The sequence below is a fragment of the Saccostrea cucullata genome, unplaced genomic scaffold (assembly GCF_032062105.1).
Source record: "Saccostrea cucullata isolate Sc308-1 unplaced genomic scaffold, CSIRO_AGI_Scuc_v1 ctg5, whole genome shotgun sequence".
Lineage (NCBI taxonomy): Eukaryota > Metazoa > Mollusca > Bivalvia > Ostreida > Ostreidae > Saccostrea > Saccostrea cuccullata.
In genome coordinates, this window is record NW_026940631.1 from 43,472 (window position 1) to 62,769 (window position 19,298).

Genomic DNA, 19,298 nt, shown 5'->3' on the forward strand with positions numbered 1-19,298 from the left:
ATTGGCAGGGGATGCTCACTCCTCCATGGCACCTGATCCAACCTCTAATTGTTTTGGAGATCCGTGTTAGCTGTACTCCTTATTTGTATTTTTTATGGACTTTTGATCTTGAATACTGCTTGTTATCTCCATATCCATCGTTGGAGAAAATAACATTAAATGGAATGGTTGGATTGACTTCCCAAATTACGTAGCACTAACACGCTTCGATATTTGTGTGATCCTCAACAAATCAGTTTTAAAAAAATCTTTAGTTATAAGGTATTGAAAACCTTTTTTCAAATTTATCTTTATGTTCCACAAGAAAATTTCTTAAATATTTGGTTATTATTTTTATGACAGTAATGACCCGGTGAAATCGCGTTGTATCTTGGTTTTCATGAATTGATCGATTTTGAATTGTTAAGAACGTTTACCCTCTTTTTCAACAGTTGCAAAATCAAAAGTTTTCATTACAGTGCTCTTTTGTTCCTATAAACACCATCAAAGCTACTGTCCAGTCTTATCAAACATATTAGATTTTATCAATTGAGGTATTTACTGTGTTTTTCCCTCTTCAACATAATCACTTCAATAGAGCTGAATATTTTAATGGAGACCCAACATTTTATAAGGATTAGATTTGTCCTCTTTAACATAAAAGATTTTTATTCTCTTTATACTATAATCGATAATACATGGTTAGACAAGGATCTGCTAATTCCCTGAGGATTTCAACTTGACAGTAAAAGATATTTTGATAAAATTTTATTCATTACTGCTTGATTCCTTAAAAAATTGAGTTTTTTTCTTCATAAACATTATTGCATATTCGAGATGACATTTCATAACATCCTTTTCATGATTTTCTCAGCTTCAGTATTGGATACTGCTTTATGTTGTATGGGAAAACCTTCATGTTATGTGTCCGAATGGAAATCTTGGGGAACTTGTGATAGAACGTGTGGATTTCAAAATAGATCACGTTTATTGTGTTGTCCGGGAAATGTTCATCCTCACACTGCCAAACAATGCATTAAATACTGTAATGTTACTGGTGGAATAATGGAGAGGAGACTTTGTTTCTTCTGTGCTAATGGCACCATTGATAATATCAGCATGGCATGTCAATGTCACCAAAGGTTTAAAGGAAAATGCTGGTATTTTATTTCAGGATAATTTTTAAGATGAAGAATTTTCGGAATGCATTTTTCAAAATTTATTTTTAAAACAGAGAGAAATAAACAAATGAGGGAACATACTAAAGACCTGATATACTAAAGACCTGATATTCTGACCTGATAAAAAATATATCACATTAAATTATCAATTTAAACATTGTTTTAATTTTTTGGGAGAGAATTATTGATGATACTATACTAAAATACACTTTTAGTAGAAAACACTGAGAATTTTTTCTTTGTATCAAGGTGTTATTACAAAAACTTGTTGACCTGATATTTTGAATGACTTGATATTTCTAGTGAAGACCTGATATTTTTATAAATGACTTTCAATGGAAGTTTTTGAATGATCTGATATTTTTTAAAATTCTTTTAGAAAAATTAAACACTTTAAATGGTTTTGAGACAAAACTTTTTGCCAGAATTAAAGAAAAAATTGCAGACCTGATGATTTGAAATGACCTGATGCTTTCCTACTAAAGACCTGATACTAGTATTTTTCAATGACCTGATATTTCTAAATGAGGTGATGGGTTTAAATGACATGATTTATTCTTATAGTATATCTTTAGGAAAATAAAGCAGATTTCAAGTTAAACTTGATAAAATTTGAATATTTGCATCAATTCCATTTCAGTTAAAAATATCAGGTCTGTAAAGTAAAAATATCAGGTCATTCAAAATATCAGGTCATCAAGTTTTATGAATATACCTTAATACATAGCAAAAGAATCTACTTATTATCCACTAAAAGTGTATTTTAGTATAGTATTAGATACTATCATTAACATTTTTGCCTCAGAAATATGAAATGTAATGTTTAAATTGACAATTTATATGAAAAAAAATCTTCATCAGGTCAAATATCACGTCTTTAGTATTTTCCACAAATGAGTCTATTTTTTTCAATATTTATATTTAATTATAAAGATGAATTGCTAGGTAATAGTTAAAAGTTATTTTATTCACTGAAAAGAGCTGAACATTTGCAATGAAATACATATCGACTATTCAAATTAACAGGAAGAATAAACATGTCCCATTTCTTAAATATTTTAATAAATGACATTTTTTTTTTAAAAAATAATCTTTTAAAGAAATGACAATTTTTGACAATATGAAATTGTGTTTTAGTTAGAAAATGGCATGCAACAATTATCTTGTAAACGTACTTAATTTAAAAGTAATCATATTTCTCTTAGTTATGAAACATATGGGGATATCGAACAGTATTCAAGATTTAAAGTCCATTAAACAATACAAAATAGGAGCAGGGCAAACACGGACCTCCAAATCATTGGAGGTGGGATCAGGTGCCATGGAGGAGTACGCATCCCCTGCCGACCGGTCATACCCACTGTGTGCTCAATAAATTAATATATATATTCATCCATTTTTGGATGTTCACCGAGCACTCTCTGGAGAGAATGTGCTTCTATTTCAGAGCAGCTGGTGACCTGTCTTCTATTTCAGAGCTGGTGGCCTGTCTTCTATTTCAGAGCTGGTGACCTGTCTTCTATTTCAGAGCTGGTGACCTGTCTTCTATTTCAGAGCTGGTGGCCTGTTTTCTATTTCTTAGCTGAAAACCTGTCTTCTATATGTATTTCAGAGCTGGTAGCCTGTCTTCAATTTCAGAGCTGGCGACCTGACTTCTATTTCATAGCTGGTGACCCGGTGACCTGTTTTCTATTTCAGAGCTGGTGACCTGACTTCTATTTCATAGCTGGTGATCAGTCTTCTATTTCAGAGCTGGCTTGTCTTCTATTTCAGAGCTGGTGACCTGTCTTCTATTTCAGAGATGGTGATCAGCTGGTGACTTGTCTTCTATTTCAGAGCTGGTGACCTGTCTTCTATTTCAGAGATGGTGATCTGTCTTCTATTTCAGCTGGTGACCTGTCTTCTATTTCAGAGCTGGTGACCTGTCTTCTATTTCAGAGATGGTGATCTGTCTTCTATTTCAGCTGGTGACCTGTCTTCTACATGTAATTTTAGAGCTGGTGACCTGTCTTCTATATGTATTTCTTAGCTGGTGACCTGGTGATCTGTCTTCTATTTCAGGGCTGATGGCCTGTCTTCTATTTCAGAGCTGGTGACCCGGTGATCTGTCTTCTATTTCAGAGCTGGTGTTCTGTCTTCTAGTTCATAGCTGGTGACTCAGTGTTCTGTCTTCTATTTCATAACTGGTGACCTGTCTTCTATTTCAGAGCTGGTGACCCGGTGATCTGTCTTCTATTTCAGAGCTGGTGACCCGGTGATCTGTCTTTTGTTTCAGAGCTGGTGACCTGTCAGGACTCTCCGTGTCTTCACGGTGGAACATGCGGGGATTCCCCCTCAGGGTTTGTGTGCCACTGTGACCAAAGATATACGGGGATTGACTGTGGTAAATCTATTCCAATGTAAACATTATACAATTTTTATTGATAAACTTATTAGATTTATTGTGATGAATTATGGGGATAAGGAATAAGAATCAAGCTTATAAATACATTCAAACAATGCTATAGTGTAAATTCGAGATTTAAAAAAATCATTCTAGAACGACTTAGTATTGTCCCTTAATGCTTATTAAAAAAGTGGGCTTGTTTTCTTTTCAATGGGGCAATTTGTCATATTTCAATAGCATTTCTCAGCGGTTCAAATAAATGTTCTACCAAGCCTTCCTTTAATCCTCACACTAAGATATTAAAATATTAAGATATCAACAATATATTCGAGAAGTGAGATGTAAAGCATATAAGGATACTAAAAAAACCAAGAAAGTGTTGGAAAATTTGAAATTACAAAATTTTACTTAAATCAACAACATTAAAAACTAAAATACACAAGCGTTCCCCACGATAAATTAAGGTCCAGGTTTTTTTTTATATTATTGACAGCTACTTTTCAAGAAAAATGGAACTCGTGAATTAACTTACCTTGTCATTAGTCATTTGCAAAATTACTTTGTTAAAAAAACAATCTGATTGCACACACAATAACTTTGAAGTTGATATTAAAAAGATGCCCGAGTTTCTGATTGACAATATCTATGTGGTTTTGGAGACCATGTCTTCCAACAATCTAGTGGAAATCATATGGATACAAATGCACCCCGTTATTAGCAGACCTATTTTTGTATTCATTCAAGGCAGAATTTGTCTTTTACTCTTTCAACTCGACATTAAGATATATCGACAATGTATTGTCAATTAACGTTGGTTATTTCCATTTGTGTGTCGACACGATATATTCCGGTGAGCTTGAAATAAAAGATGCTACAGAGTCTGACACATCTGTTTCATATTTAGATATTTTACTAGAAAAAGACTTGGTTATCTAACAACAAACCTTTATGATAAACCTGATTACTTTAGCTTTTCCATCGTCAACATCCCATACTCATGCAGCAAAATACCTTCATCATCTGCATACGTGTTTCATATATCTATGTTTATTCGGAAGAGAATTTCTACGTATGAAAAACTTCTAAAACGAGCTAAGGTATTGACAGACAAGAGGATGAAGCAAGAATATCAGTAGTCTCGTTTAAAGTCATCAATTCGTAAATTCTCTGGTCGATACCATGAACTTGTCAGCAAATACAATTTATCACGTAGTAAAATGCTGACTGACGTTTTTCATACTAATTGTTAGGCCATTATTTTCACACTTAGTTGTCCAAGGATTTTTCCTTTTTTCCGTACATGGTTCCTAATCCCACCTCTGATGTTTTTGAGGTCCGTGTTTCTCTGCTCCAATTTTGTATTGTTTCATGGGCTTCTTAGCTTGTTTACTGTTCGTTATCTCAACATGTTTTGTTACCTCCCTTTCTAGTTCAAACACTTAATGCCATGAAAGGGGTAGCTCACGTTTTCATTTTTTTTTTATAAGAAAAACTTTTATTAGTGAATGGAAATTTTTCTGAAGACCGCCAACTCCCAAGTTAAGAGATTTAACTGAAAAAAGTCCCTACTTTCTGCCTTTCTCTAAGCTACAAAAGAAATAATGTATTGAACTGTCCTTTTTTCAGAAATAATATAATGATGTAACCCTTATATAACTTATAAGCCAATATTAACCATAATATTTTTAATTTTACAGTTATTTTTGATTTACAGAAAATTTGTCTGTATATTTATTCTAATTAAAAAAATAACAATGATCATTTTAAAATGCTGTCAAAATTGGAATCGTAAGTAGAGCAAATACCTAAAATCATCCCTGAGAACTTTCGTGTGTAGTATCAGATCAGTATCATTCGCAAGATATGCTTTATATGTTCCATGTAATATAGAAATGATATACAGCAATCAAGTCCATTGTAACAGTATATAATTTCAGTATATACAATTTTAATTTGATTATAAGTTTGTTGATGTTAAAGGAATTCAACGAACTCATTAAAGTCAGCTTTTCGCAAATTCTACGGTCGGAATAGTGGTATGGTTTACAAAGCATTTCATTTTTGGATTGTATTTTTCTGATTTGAAATGTAAAGATAATGAAAGCAATTGTTCTATAAAGTCCGTCAAAATCAATAAAGACCTATAATTCCTGATTAACTGAACAGACCTGATATATATTAATATTACATGTAATTCCTTGTTCACTTACAGCATTGAAGATAGAGAGGAAGAAACCGTGGCAAACTGTTCTGGCATACTTGTTTCTGTCAATATTTCCGGTGATCATTCTATTAATAGGGACATACTTTTGTGTAAAATGCTTAAAACGTTTCAGTAAAATGCATAATAGAATCGACCGAAGACCAAAACCTATTGGAGCAAACAAAACTGTAAAGGAACTTTCCTGGATAAAGGTCAATATGCGTCAGTCAGACAATATGAAAATGATGCCAAATTCAAAACCTATTGGAGCAAACAAAACTGTGAACGAACTTTCCTGGATGCGTCAGTCAGACAATATGAAAATGATGCCAAGTTCAAAACCTATTGGAGCAAACAAAACTGTAAAGGAACTTTCATGGATAAAGGTCAATATGCGTCATTCTAATACTTTGAAAGTGATGCCAAATTCAAACAATCTACAATGGAAAAAATCTTCGAACCATGCGCCAGATATTTTTCTTTCATCACAAAACCAGGATTATTGCAGGAAGAAACGTGTATCCATTCAAAGTGTTCCTTAGAGGGATCGTTCCCATGTATAACGAAAACAAACTGTTTGTAGTAGAAAAAATCAATTTGTTAAACTATGCAAAGGAAAATCTACAGATACTTAAATTTATTATAGAATCAATATTTATCATGTTTTATTTTCTAAGTCGCTATATAAATACAGATATTCCATGCAGCACAATGATTTAAAAAATAAATTCACACATGAAACTTCCGTAATTTAAAGGAAATAAGTCGAGATTAAGGAAAGTTTTTCACATGCAAATTGAGTTTACTCCAAATTTCTTAAACAAGGCAAGATATTGAACAACAAATTAAAGAAACAATGATACCAACATTCACTACTAAATTCAGCATTCCGCAATATTTCAAATATAATCTATCATTAAGCCGAATGCTGATTGAAGTTTTTCATACAAATTATTAGACTAGGCCACTAAATTGTCCTGCAATGCAGGGATCTTTTGCCTATCCTTCTATAATATTGGTTTTTGTCAATATTATCACACTTGAATTTATCTAATATTTTCACAGTATGATTGATTGATTGTATATCGTTTAACGTCCCTTTCGAGAATTGTTCACTCATAAGGAGACGTCACCGTGTGCCTGTGAAGGGCTTAAAATTTAGACCTATACTCGGCACTCAGGGCCATTGAGCAGTGAGGGTTCTTTAACGTGCAAACACCAACCGCGACACGGGACCTACGCTTTTCAAGTCATATCCAAAAGACCCCTGACTTTCACTTTTAATGCCGAGCGTTTGAGCGAAGGAACAGTCAATAACTGTGTTTACGTCTTAGGTTTGAGGCGGCGCCGCGAACGAGAATCGAACCCGGGCCTCCCGATCACGAAACCAACGCTTTACCACTTGGCTACCGTGACCAGTTTTTTACAGTACAATGAAGCGCATTGTGGTAAAATTTTCTGTTTGGATGGAACGTTTTGAGCTATCTTTATCATTTCTTTGTAATAGTAAGATCATATGAAGAGAAATCTTAGTCATGAAGATTGGGCGGAGCGAAGCGGAGCCCATTCTTCATGACGAAGATTTCTCTTCATATGATCTTACTTTAGAACAGAACCTCGGCCAATCAAATGAATGGATTAAAAATAAACTCCTCCCACGGCTGTGTCATATATAAGGCTCAACTTGACCGCTCGTTGTACACATCGAGCACGCAATCAATATCGAACACACGCGGTTTCAGAATGGACTCCCAACCCATTCAGGTTAGCACTGGATTAATTTTATGAAATAGCTTGATTTACTGGGGAAATGGTATAGTGAAGATATTAAAGTAACTGAACTAATGAATACCCATATAACAAGAATCTTAATATCTATATTTTTGAAAAATGATTGTGTTAAGATGACAAGGCCCTAGTCAGCAGGAGTGGGTATGACTGTCTAATATCAAATAAAATTTTGATGGAAATTGTGATTAAATCTCTCTTCAAAGACAAGGTTCGTCTCTGATATACATGGCGATTGTTGTATTTTCTGTATGTACCGAAATGAGAAAAAATAATATTCAAAAAGGCGACAAAAGATTACAGTGGGAAAAAATGTAGCAAGGCCTAGAAAGTTTAAATATCATTGTAAACAGCACGTGGGTTCTGAATAGTTTCTTTTTGTGTGCTGAACAAAGACCAATGAAGACACACCCAAATAACTGTCAAATGAACCAATCAGACATCGTTGAATTTTTCAGAAATAGAAGAATTCTTCACCATGAAGAATCAATTCTTTGCGAGAGATGGAAGCATTTGATTGGCTGAATAAGTAGGTTATGTTCTAAAGAAAGGAAAATTCGGTCAAATGATTCAATCGAATACTGTAGAACAGGTATTTCATAAATATAATAGCCAATGAAATTGACGGTCTACATAAACACCGAGTAAGCACGTGTTCGACCGATACATGTGTTATAGTAACTTCAATAAACATGTAAAATCATAATTATGTACAAATTCGTTGCAATGCGTTTTTTTCTTTTACATAAGCGGGATCTCTATACATAGCTCTTTCTTAAAAAAAATCTTCATTTCAGTGTAACTCATGTTGTTTGTCGCGGAAAGTGCACAGTGTCCTAAAACATTACGACGAATATTCCTTTCTCGTTTCTGAAGAAATGGGCGTGTCGTTATGTTATAATTGACGTTCAAAACATGACTCAGAACGTTTCGTCCAAATGGAAAATTTTACCATTTCAATGCGCTTCATTGTATGATGCAGAGGACAGTAAATTAAGCTTTTCAAAGTACATAACAGTATCGTTATAAAACAAGTCGATCCTCCAATTTTTTTTTCTTTTGAAAGAAGCAGGATGCTTTGTCATACAGACTTACGTTGTAACTAGAGGCTATGTGAAAAAAAATCAACGTGGAAAAGAAAAGTATAGAATTTAAAGGGGATGGGGTTAAAATAAAACACATAAAAGAATACGTGTAAATGACTGGAAATGTGACCAGGAATCCCGCCATCAGGGGGACATGTATGGCATTTAAAAGGGACATGGACACAGTTTCAACTGACTCTTTAAAAACCAATTTTAATGTTTACAATTCCTAATTAAGGCAATTCAAATGATCAGCAAAAATTTCAACATCATCTATTGATTTACAAAAGAGATACAGGTCTTCAGATTCTTCATAATGTAAACAAGTCTCGATCGTGCCTTGTTTTTGTTTATATATAGAAAATATCATATTTGTTACAAAACGAGATTCAGCAAATCACTAGAAACTGTCTATTTATATTTAGAATTAACTTCTTTATTGAAAAAAATCTGATTTGAACAAACATATATTAGTTTATTTTACCTGTGTTAACAAAAACATGACACGGTCCTTGTTTACATTATAACAAAGGTTTGGAGCTTTAAATCTGTCTTGTATCATGACAACTGAAATTAAAATTTTTGATAAACATTAAAACTACCTTAGTAAAGAATTTGTAAACATAAGAAAATGAGAGATAAATTTGAAAATTATCAGCTGAAACTGTGTCCATGTCCCTTTAATTAAGAGGCTTTGAAGTAGAAAGCGCAATAACTCTCAAATCAAGTCCTCCAACAGATCTTTTCGTATAGAGGAAAGATTACTGCATGTTCTAAACTGCAAATGTAAATCGGCAGACGTGAGGAGGGAGTTATTCAATTACTTCTGAAGCTAGCTGTTGCCGGACACCGATAAGAAAAGTGTAGATGTATTCAATAAAATGACGCGTCTTTTTATCAAGAGGCTGAAGCAATATATTGTTTTCAAACATTGCTTATTTCAGCGATTTTTTATTCTTATTTTAATAAGTGTATTCATTCATTCAAGTATTACAAAAACAAATTTTCTATATTGAAGACCTTGAAACATGATTATTTTCAAAGTGAAATATATATAAACTGTATTTAAAAATGTACGTGAAATAATGAAATCTATTTCTTGAATTGACTTTAAAAATGTCTTTAATTTGTTGATAGACATATAGTGTTTTTAACGTCAAAATATATTTTCAATGTAGGTTGATAAATACTGTAGAAGTGGAATACATGACGGTGTTTTTTAATTTCACTATGTTCACGATTTAAGAATTTTCCGCGAACTTTAAACCATCGTGATTATTATATCACTTCATTTTCGGCCGCAGCAGCGGCCGATCTATTTGTGGTTGTGTTAGAAATTGCACATGGGGAAATGAGATGTTATTTTTTTTTATTAGTTCAGCAAAATAATTCTCAAATGATAACATGTATAAAATCATGAGTAAAATATTTTAAAAACTTTAGCTTTAAATTAAGTTTTAATCGTTGTTATTTGTTTCAATTTCATTATCATTTGGCATCACATAATTGATAATTTATGGTTAAATAAAAAGTTTACAATAGGTACTCCCCATCCAGGGAGTGTGTAAGATATGAAAGGAAATCGTTATGATTTCCGGATAATAATGACGTGCACGTGGTAAAAGTGCATGGGGAATAAAAAATTGAAAAGTTGCTCAACTTGTAAAAACTTGTTTGAAAATTCTACAGATGCGAATGACACAAAGATTATTTTTATACATTTTTTATACATACACCGCACCATACAGCATAGCCTACTCTCACAGGCACCTTACGTTACTTATTTTTCTTTCAATAAAAAAAATATACCCAAACCTAATTAGGTATGGGTATATTTTTTTCATTAAAAGAAAAATAAGTAGCGTCAGGTGCCTGTGCCTACTCTCAGAAACCATATCGGCATTATTATCACGTGACAAAAATCCAGGGTATCAGCACGTGGTATATCTTGGAATGCATACATTTTCATTTTGATCAATTTCTCATATCATAGGCGTCGGGGAGGGGGGGGGCTTAGTTCCCCCCACTTTTTTTTTTGCAAATATATACATTACATAGGCATTGAAAATAGCCTTTACCAATTTTATTATTTATTATTTTGGTTAAGCCCCCCCCCCCACTTTCAATTAGCCCCCCACTTTCGATTTTCTTCCGACGCCCATGCATATTCATCATACACTTTTTTTTTACATGGATAAATTAATCCATTGGATGAGCAAATTTCTAGTTTAAAATAAATTTTATTCATTGAATTGGATTGAACAGCAGGCATGATACTAAAATTTCTATCAAATTTTTAAAAATATTCATTTATTTATTTTGCTTTGAAGACGGCCTGAAATAAAAATGCTCACTATTTCAGCTTTGAATATCCTGTTCTTTTCTTGCATGAATGCTTTGAATTGTGAAAGTACTTTTTTGATCTGTTAAATTTGTTAGGGGCCGATTTGATGCTTTGCATCAATTAACTTGTTTCTATCTAAAACAGGCATTGCACCTGAATATTTATAAACGATTCTCCGTGAAATTAAAACCACCGCGAAAGGTAACTTTCTAACAAACCGTGAAATTTAAAACATTTGAAATTAAAGACGTCTACAGTATGTGTTAATAAGTTTTTTTTTTAATTCACCCATAATATTCTTTTAATTTTTGTCTTTGACGTCAGTGTGCTGGAGAATACGCGTCGTGTAGTTTGTATTTTTATATCATTATAATTTAATTTTGTTTGTATTCTTGCCTCTCATTGGTTGATTTCCAAAAAGGAACGCATAACATTTTGTATAATCTGGTTTTTGACAACCAGGTGAATCATCTGTATCCATCAATCTCCTCATTTCCAGTCCTTGGGATTCATGGAAAATTCCAGATTTAATGAATGTACCTTTAACTTCAAACAGTAGCTCGATCTTACCTCGTGTAAACAAGCATCATGGCTGCTAGTTTGTCACTTCCGTTACTACGGTTGTATTATTTAAATTTATCATAAAAACAACACAATAAAGACAGTATTTTGTGTATATTTCCATTTTTACCGGTATTTTGTGTATATTTCCATTTTTACCTCTCCTATAAAGGGCCACTGTCTAGTTTGTAGCATATGTATAAATTATCCCATATTTCCAACTGTTGTTGATGCCTCCACATACTCATCGAATCAGACAGTGTTTTCTTTAAAACAAAGCGACCAGACAATGGCATACTAGTAAGTTTAATGCATTATTTGTATTTGATTGACTTTTAAAAAAAAATGACCAAAATATAACAAAAAAGTTTCATTTTTGTCATGAATAGTATTTTTAATAGCCATACCGTATGATTTTCATACTATTTAATACATCATTTTTACAAGTTACTTCAGTCAATGATATATACAAAAACCGCTGAGAAAGATTTAAACAAGATTAGAGTTTAGCCATATTGGTTTTTGGTCATTTCTGGACTTTCTAGATCTATGGTACTCTAGAATCCTCTTTCTTTCTTCTAGGTCGTCATCATCTTGAGTTGTGCATCCACATAGCTGACAACATTTTAGACAAAAACAACCCAACGTCATAAGCACTGTCATAGATATCACGGCCAGTGTGGAAATCTCGAGGTACTGAAACCAATGAGGGAAGTGATAAGACTTCGACACTGAAAAAAAAATTATCTTATTGAATTCATTGATAATAAACTACGGAATTATTTCACAAGTTGGACAGGATTTTTTGCATATTTTCACGAATGCGAAATAAGAGCATTCAAGAACATTCTGCCTAAACAGTGAAATAACTTACATATTTAACAGATAACAGATAAATCTTTTCGTAGTTTGCTATGTCATGATGATCAGGAACTGTGAATTTTCAGTTGAGCGGCTTATATGTCATTGGTAAACGATTATGAGGTTCTCAATTGTTTACATGGTCCTTAATTAACAAGAATTTAGATAAAACTTTGAGAAGTTTTAGTTTATGTCAAAACTAATTATTTACAAACAAAAAAGGTTTTTTCACGTGTACTATTGAATATTTCACAATTTATTAATTTCAAAATTTTTTGTAATAGAGAATTGAATCAATCTATTTTCGTCAATGTATGTTTGCAGTAAGAAAGAAAATGTTGAAAGATTACTTTGAAAAAAAAGCAACATATTTAGAAATTAGTCAAATTATATACAGTGTATTAAATAAATTGTATTGCAACTGAGCAATAAATCCAGGATCTATACTGAGGATTTAATTTTGTTCAAAATAGTTCATGGAGATAGCAAATAAAGATTTAGATAAAGGTTGAAAATACAAAGAAAAAAATAAACATTTCTTTTAAATAACTTTCGTCCTAACTGCCTAGTGAATATTTGTTGATATGGGGAACATCTTCAAGCAATAAACGTGATGAAATGAAAGCTTTTTTAATTGATATGCAGATAAATCCCAATATACTCCTGAATCTTATCTTGGGGATAGGGGCATGTAGATCTTAAAATTATAGCCCTTTCTCTAATATATTTTAAATCTAATTCATCCAACTCGCAGTTCATTTTCTTAGGATAAAATTCTTTACTCTTCATTTAAACATTCCAATTAACCCGGGTGAATGCCATCTACCCCACCTATTCTTGATTCCAAAACTTCATAAAATCGTACAAAGATAAACCGCCAGTAAATATTCTACCAAGCCCCATCTTAATAACAAGTTTACAAACATATAAGGAGAAACGTCAAACATACTGTTCGACATACTGTTCTTCAGCATGTTCAAGATCTGGCGTAAATAAGATTTAGAATCTCCAAAGCAAAAAATACTGATTTTTTTCCTAAAACGAATATCATTAAAACATACTACTTTTTCTACTATTCATGTAGCCATTTCAAATGATAAATTAAAAATGTGGCATGTTAAATATTATAGACAACTGCTTCTTCACTAAAAATTGAATTCAGAATTTTTTTTGTCTTGTGAATAATTCGTCGACATTTTTTATAAAATCATTCTGATTCTAAATGAACGTACTTGTAGTTGATATTAAAAGGATGTTAGAGTACCCTATTAAGATGCAGTCTTTATACCAGATCGTTTAACATTTTGTAGGATATCCGTGTGGCTCTAATCGAGCTTATTTATTATAGTCGCCTTGTTTTTTATATTCCAATGAAGAAGAATTAATTCATAATCTGCACGAGAAGAAAATACTTGCTGTGGCCTTCAACTGACATTTGAATAAATCAATGACGTGTTATCAATTACAAATGACTACAGTGTACTTTCATTCATATGTCGATTTAATATATCCCACTGAACATGAAATAAAAGATACAAATATAGTATTCCATAACTGTCTCCACCTTTTTTTTTTTTTTTTATCTTTTACTGACTTTGGAAGAGAAGGACCAAGTAATAAGTACATTTTATGACATGGAGACGACTTAATTAATAGTTTCCATCGTCAATGTGTGAATGCTACACTTTAAAATCAACTTGTCTGTCTGTAGCCTGTTTGTATTTAAATATGGATAATGTTCATAATAAAAAGGGGCCACTTTGATTGTTCAAAACATACCCTGTTGTAAAAATGCCCATTTATTATTGAAAGTTTTAATCACAGGCTTTTATGGTTTGTTCATTTGAGAGATGACCATCAATCACCATATGTCATCTTCTTAGTTTTTTGAAAGATGAATAAGTAAAATAACTATTTCCATTGTACGTAAAAATATATATATCATACAATGTGTCCCAAATTTAACACACTTTGAAATCAAAGTGCGTTGCTTCACTAACGCACTTTGAAAATTTTTTTCAAAGTGCGTAATTTTTTACTTGAAAATAAAAAAGTGTTATATTCAAAGAAATTACATTATAGCTGTTAATTTGATGGATTAAAAACTCCGTCAGCTCCTTAAACTTCTTGTTATGTTTTTACTTTTCAAAACGTTTTTTGTTTTTTAAATAACTTTAACTTCAAAGCATTGGCAAAACATCATTTAAAAACTACTTACTGCATTGAATACACGTTTTTGTGGTTATGTTGTAGATACCAAATGGACAACTCGGACAAACTTTTGTTTCTGAGATAGGCTCAGTTATGTTACAGTAACTAACGACATGTTCAACTGTGAACGGTATGATTTTGCTCACTTCCACACAAACAGAGCGTTTTCTGGTCTGAATGGTTACTCCCCCGCAAGGTCCCTCACACGAACCCCACGGCATCCACTCCAGTAGACTACAATCAGGATACAACCCACAGTTACACCCAGCCTCTCTAAAACTGACCACGACCACTACTAAAATTATCACTTGAGGAACCCGCATTTTTCAAACTTATGGCGACGCAGAAACAGGTAAGTAACCTGTTCCTGAGGAAATATCCTTTAAAGTAGGAGGTGCTGAAAGAATTTTTTAATGACAAAACCAATGATGTTTGTTTTAGATAATCATGTATTTTTATATTTATCAGATCAAAATGAGTTTTAAAATTTCAAACATAAGATATAAATGAGATGTGTGGTAAGTAGCTCAATATTTATAACAATTTAATATCTCCAAAAATCACACAACATAAGATTGCAGTCCGATATGCAACACGACAATTATCTGCCTTAATCCATGTATTCACAATCAAAGCAGTAAGTGATAGGATCGTTTTCTCCTGATATTCTGTACGTCAGCTAACAATATGATATTCAATTTTGTAGATATAACAGGGTATTTGATCAAAAGTCGATAGAAAAAGGCCTTTTGGACGGTGTAAGCCTATTTATTTTCTGTGAAGTACTTCTTCCTTTCCTGTGCATTTTTTCTGCTTCGTCATCGTCGTGATCAGAAGAGATATAACCGCAAAGTTTACAACATTTAAGACAAACACATCCAGCGGCCATTAGTACAATCATAGATACCATAGCCAACACAGCATATTCCATGTACGGGAACCATATTGGGAATTTATAAGCAGTCGCTGTCTTTCTCATAATTGCTGAAACACATACAAAATACCTCATAACATTATTAAAGGAAAGAATGTATAGTTGAAATTGGAAATTAATCACAGACTGTCACCACTAAAAGAACAAAAATAGTTACGCATGCATTCTGTTATATTTGTTTCTTTTGATTTCATAGCAATTCTATGATGTGAAAATCTAAGATACATCGGCATGTATTGAACATTACTAGTACTTACATGCATCGCAATTTTGCCCTGTGTATAATGGTTCACAAGTACATGTGTACCCAGAAACTGTATCTGTACATGAGCCTTTTATGCATGGATTTGAACTACATCTATTACCTCCGAACGTTGTGACAAGTTTTGTATTCTTCTTTGACATTGTTGTTGATCGTTTTGTTGTTGTGAAATGTGGTGTCGGTGTTGTCGTTTTTGTTGTTATTTTTGCCGTTGTAGATTTTGGAGTTGTAGGACCTGTTATTGGAGAGGTTCCCACTGTTGAATTAATATAAATATGGTTCAAGAAGTTAATTGTTTGGGATTATGCAAATATTTAATCAAAGAAAGTAATAAAAAAAATAGCAAGAGTTACAATGTGAAAATAATTTTGTATTCAAATATCATTTTCATTCTTTGGTAAATTCGAAAGGAATATAGGATTAAATGATGTTACGAATCGAAATATTCCAGTGAACTTAAAATACAAATAAACACAACAGAGTCTCCAACATCTGTATCATAGATGGATCTTTTACCAACTTAGGAGGTGAGGGTTAGCTAACAACTAGTTTATATGACAAATGAAAAGATTTAATCTTTTCCATTGCCTTTTTTCCTTATTTATGCAGGATATACCATCACTGCTTAGGGTGTAACATTTTTAATCTAATTCAATACTGTGTATCATGTTTCACAAATGCATGCGTGCCCAGTGACTGTATCTGTAAACAGCCTTTACTGCATGGATCTACACCACATCTTGTACCTCTAAACATTGTAACAAGTTTTGTTGTGCTTTTGGCTGTTATTGTTGTTGATTTTTTCGTTGTTGTGAAATGTGGTATCGGTATTGTCGTCGTCGTCGTCGTTGTTGTTGTTGATAATGATGTCGTCGTTGTTAATTTGGCAGTTGTAGATTTGGGTGTCGTAAGACCTGTAATTGGAAAAAAAATGTTGTTGCTGAGTGGAAATAACTACTTTGTCGTTACTGATGGTTTATCAAGTTGATTTTTTTGAATAATACAAATTATTTAACAAAGAAAAAAAAGTAATATTTGAAATATTATTATCGTTTTCTATGCTTTCAACAGCAAAAAATCTGTTTAAGACAAATACGAAAAGTAAAGGACTGAAAAAAAATATATAAATGCATGTTTTTTCGTTCTTGCAAAAAAAGTTTTTAATTTTTTTTTTTAAAATCATATGTTAAAAATGACCGAAGATATCTGATTGTCGCAGTTACCTTCTTTAGAAACATTAGTTATCTGATCAAAACGTAATATACATGTAAAATAGATAACGACGACTGCAATTTGTATTAATTCTCGCTAAAAGCCTCACTTAACTTTATTCACTAAGTTCTTATAAAAAGTTCTGGATAAGTGATGGCCACACTGAAATGTAAAAAGAATGTCAAAACCCTTTTGTTTTGCCATGAGAAACCCCTAATATTCATTGATTGAAAAGCAAATTTAGAGGTAAATAGTGGCGTTATAAAGTTTCTCTGAATGTGTCACTAAAATCATTCAATGAAAAAGATGAAACATATAGAGACAACGAAAAGTAGTCAAGATCAAAAGTCCATGAAACAATACAAAATACGAGCTTTGCAAATACGGACCTCCAAAATATCAGAGGTGGGATCAGGTGTCATGGAGGACTGAGCATCCCCTGTTGACCGGTCTCAATCGCTGTGTGCTCCTTGTCATGATCGGGAAATTACGGAAAAATCAATCATCAATTCAGTGTATAAATAATGGACTAACAATAATCATGAAAAGCGTCAGTCAGTATTTGACTCTATGATAAATTTATTTGCTGACAAGGTCATTGTATCGACCATAGAACTTACGAAATGGTGACTTTAAACGAGACTACTGATATTCTTGTTTCATCAACTTGTTTGTCAATAATTTACCTCGTTTTCGAAATTGTTCATACGTAGAGCATGCTTCTGCGTATTGAATCAACTGAGAAATATAAACTCAACATGCAGGTTAGAAAGGTATATTGTTGCATAATTAAGGGAAGTTGACGATAGGTATATTGCTGCATAAGTAAGGGAAGTTGGCGATAGAAAAGTTAATGTCATCACGTTGATCATAGAGCTTGGTTGATAGATTACCATTAATGTCTTTTTCAAGTAAAATATCCAAGTTTGAAACAGATGTGTCAGACTCTGTGGTTTCTTTTATCTCAAGCTCAGCAGGATATATTGTATGAATATGGGAATGGAAATTACCATTGTTAAGGAAGCTAGGGGTCAACAAATAATTTTCAATTAATCACCAGATATAACTCATTTTTTTAAAGATATGATATCTTCAGCTGTCAACTATCATTTAGCAAAGAAAAACTTCATAAATTTTAGTTTTAAGATTTGATAATTTTATTATATTTTTATATGGAGCTCTTCTTCTAAAGGAGATCAAAGTAGGCTAAAATGGCCACAACCACTCAGCTCCTTTAATTGTCATTACGTCGTCCATATATCTAAAATGTCGAGTTCAAGGCCACAGCAAGTGTTTTCTTCTTTTCACACATAATATTTTGGACAAATTCTGCTTCGTTTGATTACAAAAATAGGTCTGCTAAGAACGGGGCGCAATTCGTACTCATGGGGATTCCAATAGATTGTTGGAAGACCTGGTCTCCAAAAACAACATAGATATTGTCAATCAGAAACTCAAGTATCTTTAAATAACAACCTCAGAGTATTAGTGTGTATAATCCGAATGTTTTTATCTATTTATTGTATCAAGAGATGAAAACAGATATATTGATCATCATTTTCCAGTCAACTATTTATAGTATCTACATAAAATATACTTTTTCTTCTTTTTGATGTCAACTTCAGAGAACTTGTGTGTACAATCAGAATGTTTTTAACAAAATAATTTTGCAAATGACCAATGACAAGGTAAGAAATTTTAAGAGTTCCATTTGTATTGAAAAAGCAGCTGTCAACGATATCGAAAAGCATTGAATTTAATTTATCGTGGGGAATGGTTGTGTTTAAAGCTGAAAAGTTGTAAGTTTTCAAGCTGTTGATTTTGGAAAAAACCTTGTGATTTCAAATTGTTCATAAGTTCTTTGGAATTTTTGAGTATCCACACCTGATTCACACCACTTTTTGAATATATTGTTGCACAATACTCTTGAAGTTTCTTCTTCACTACTGTTAATAATATTAGTGAACAAGAAGGAGTTGTGGTTCACAAAAATTCCAAAAATTATTTTTTCTAAATGACAGTGTCCAAATTTTGCTATTGATTCCCCAAATATGTCTCCCTTCGTACAGTAAAATATGAGACGCACATTGTCTCTAATCAAGGCTTAAGGATATACGATCCTCAGCCAGGAAGGATAACTCTTTAATTTATAATTTAATTCAAAAACTATCAAAATAAGGCTTGAAATTGAAATTTTTTCATGCAACAATTTTCATTTTATGCGTCTACAAATGATTCAATGCTCTTTAAAGTTTTAACAAACGTTATTTAAAAAGTTGACATTTGTCCTC

General features: G+C 32.4%; 1 protein-coding gene across 1 annotated transcript; it reads right to left on the minus strand.

Moving 5' to 3' along the window:
- Positions 1-11,925: 11,925 nt before the first annotated feature.
- LOC134255754 (uncharacterized) lies at positions 11,926-15,993 on the minus strand. Its single transcript, XM_062738266.1, has 3 exons — positions 15,791-15,993; positions 14,607-15,583; positions 11,926-12,258 (listed from the first exon to the last, which is right to left on the minus strand). Exons 2-3 carry the CDS (start codon positions 14,920-14,922, stop codon positions 12,017-12,019), a joined length of 558 nt encoding a protein of 185 aa, XP_062594250.1. The 5' UTR covers positions 14,923-15,583; positions 15,791-15,993; the 3' UTR covers positions 11,926-12,016.
- Positions 15,994-19,298: the final 3,305 nt, after the last annotated feature.

Coding starts and splice junctions, on each gene's coding strand:
- LOC134255754 (XM_062738266.1), bottom strand. CDS start 14,922: ATGCGGGTTCCTCAAGTGATAATTTTAGTAGTGGTCGTGGTCAGTTTT. Junction 12,259..14,606: donor AAAAACGTGTATTCAATGCA/GTAAGTAGTTTT, acceptor TTTTTTTTTCAG/TGTCGAAGTCTTATCACTTC.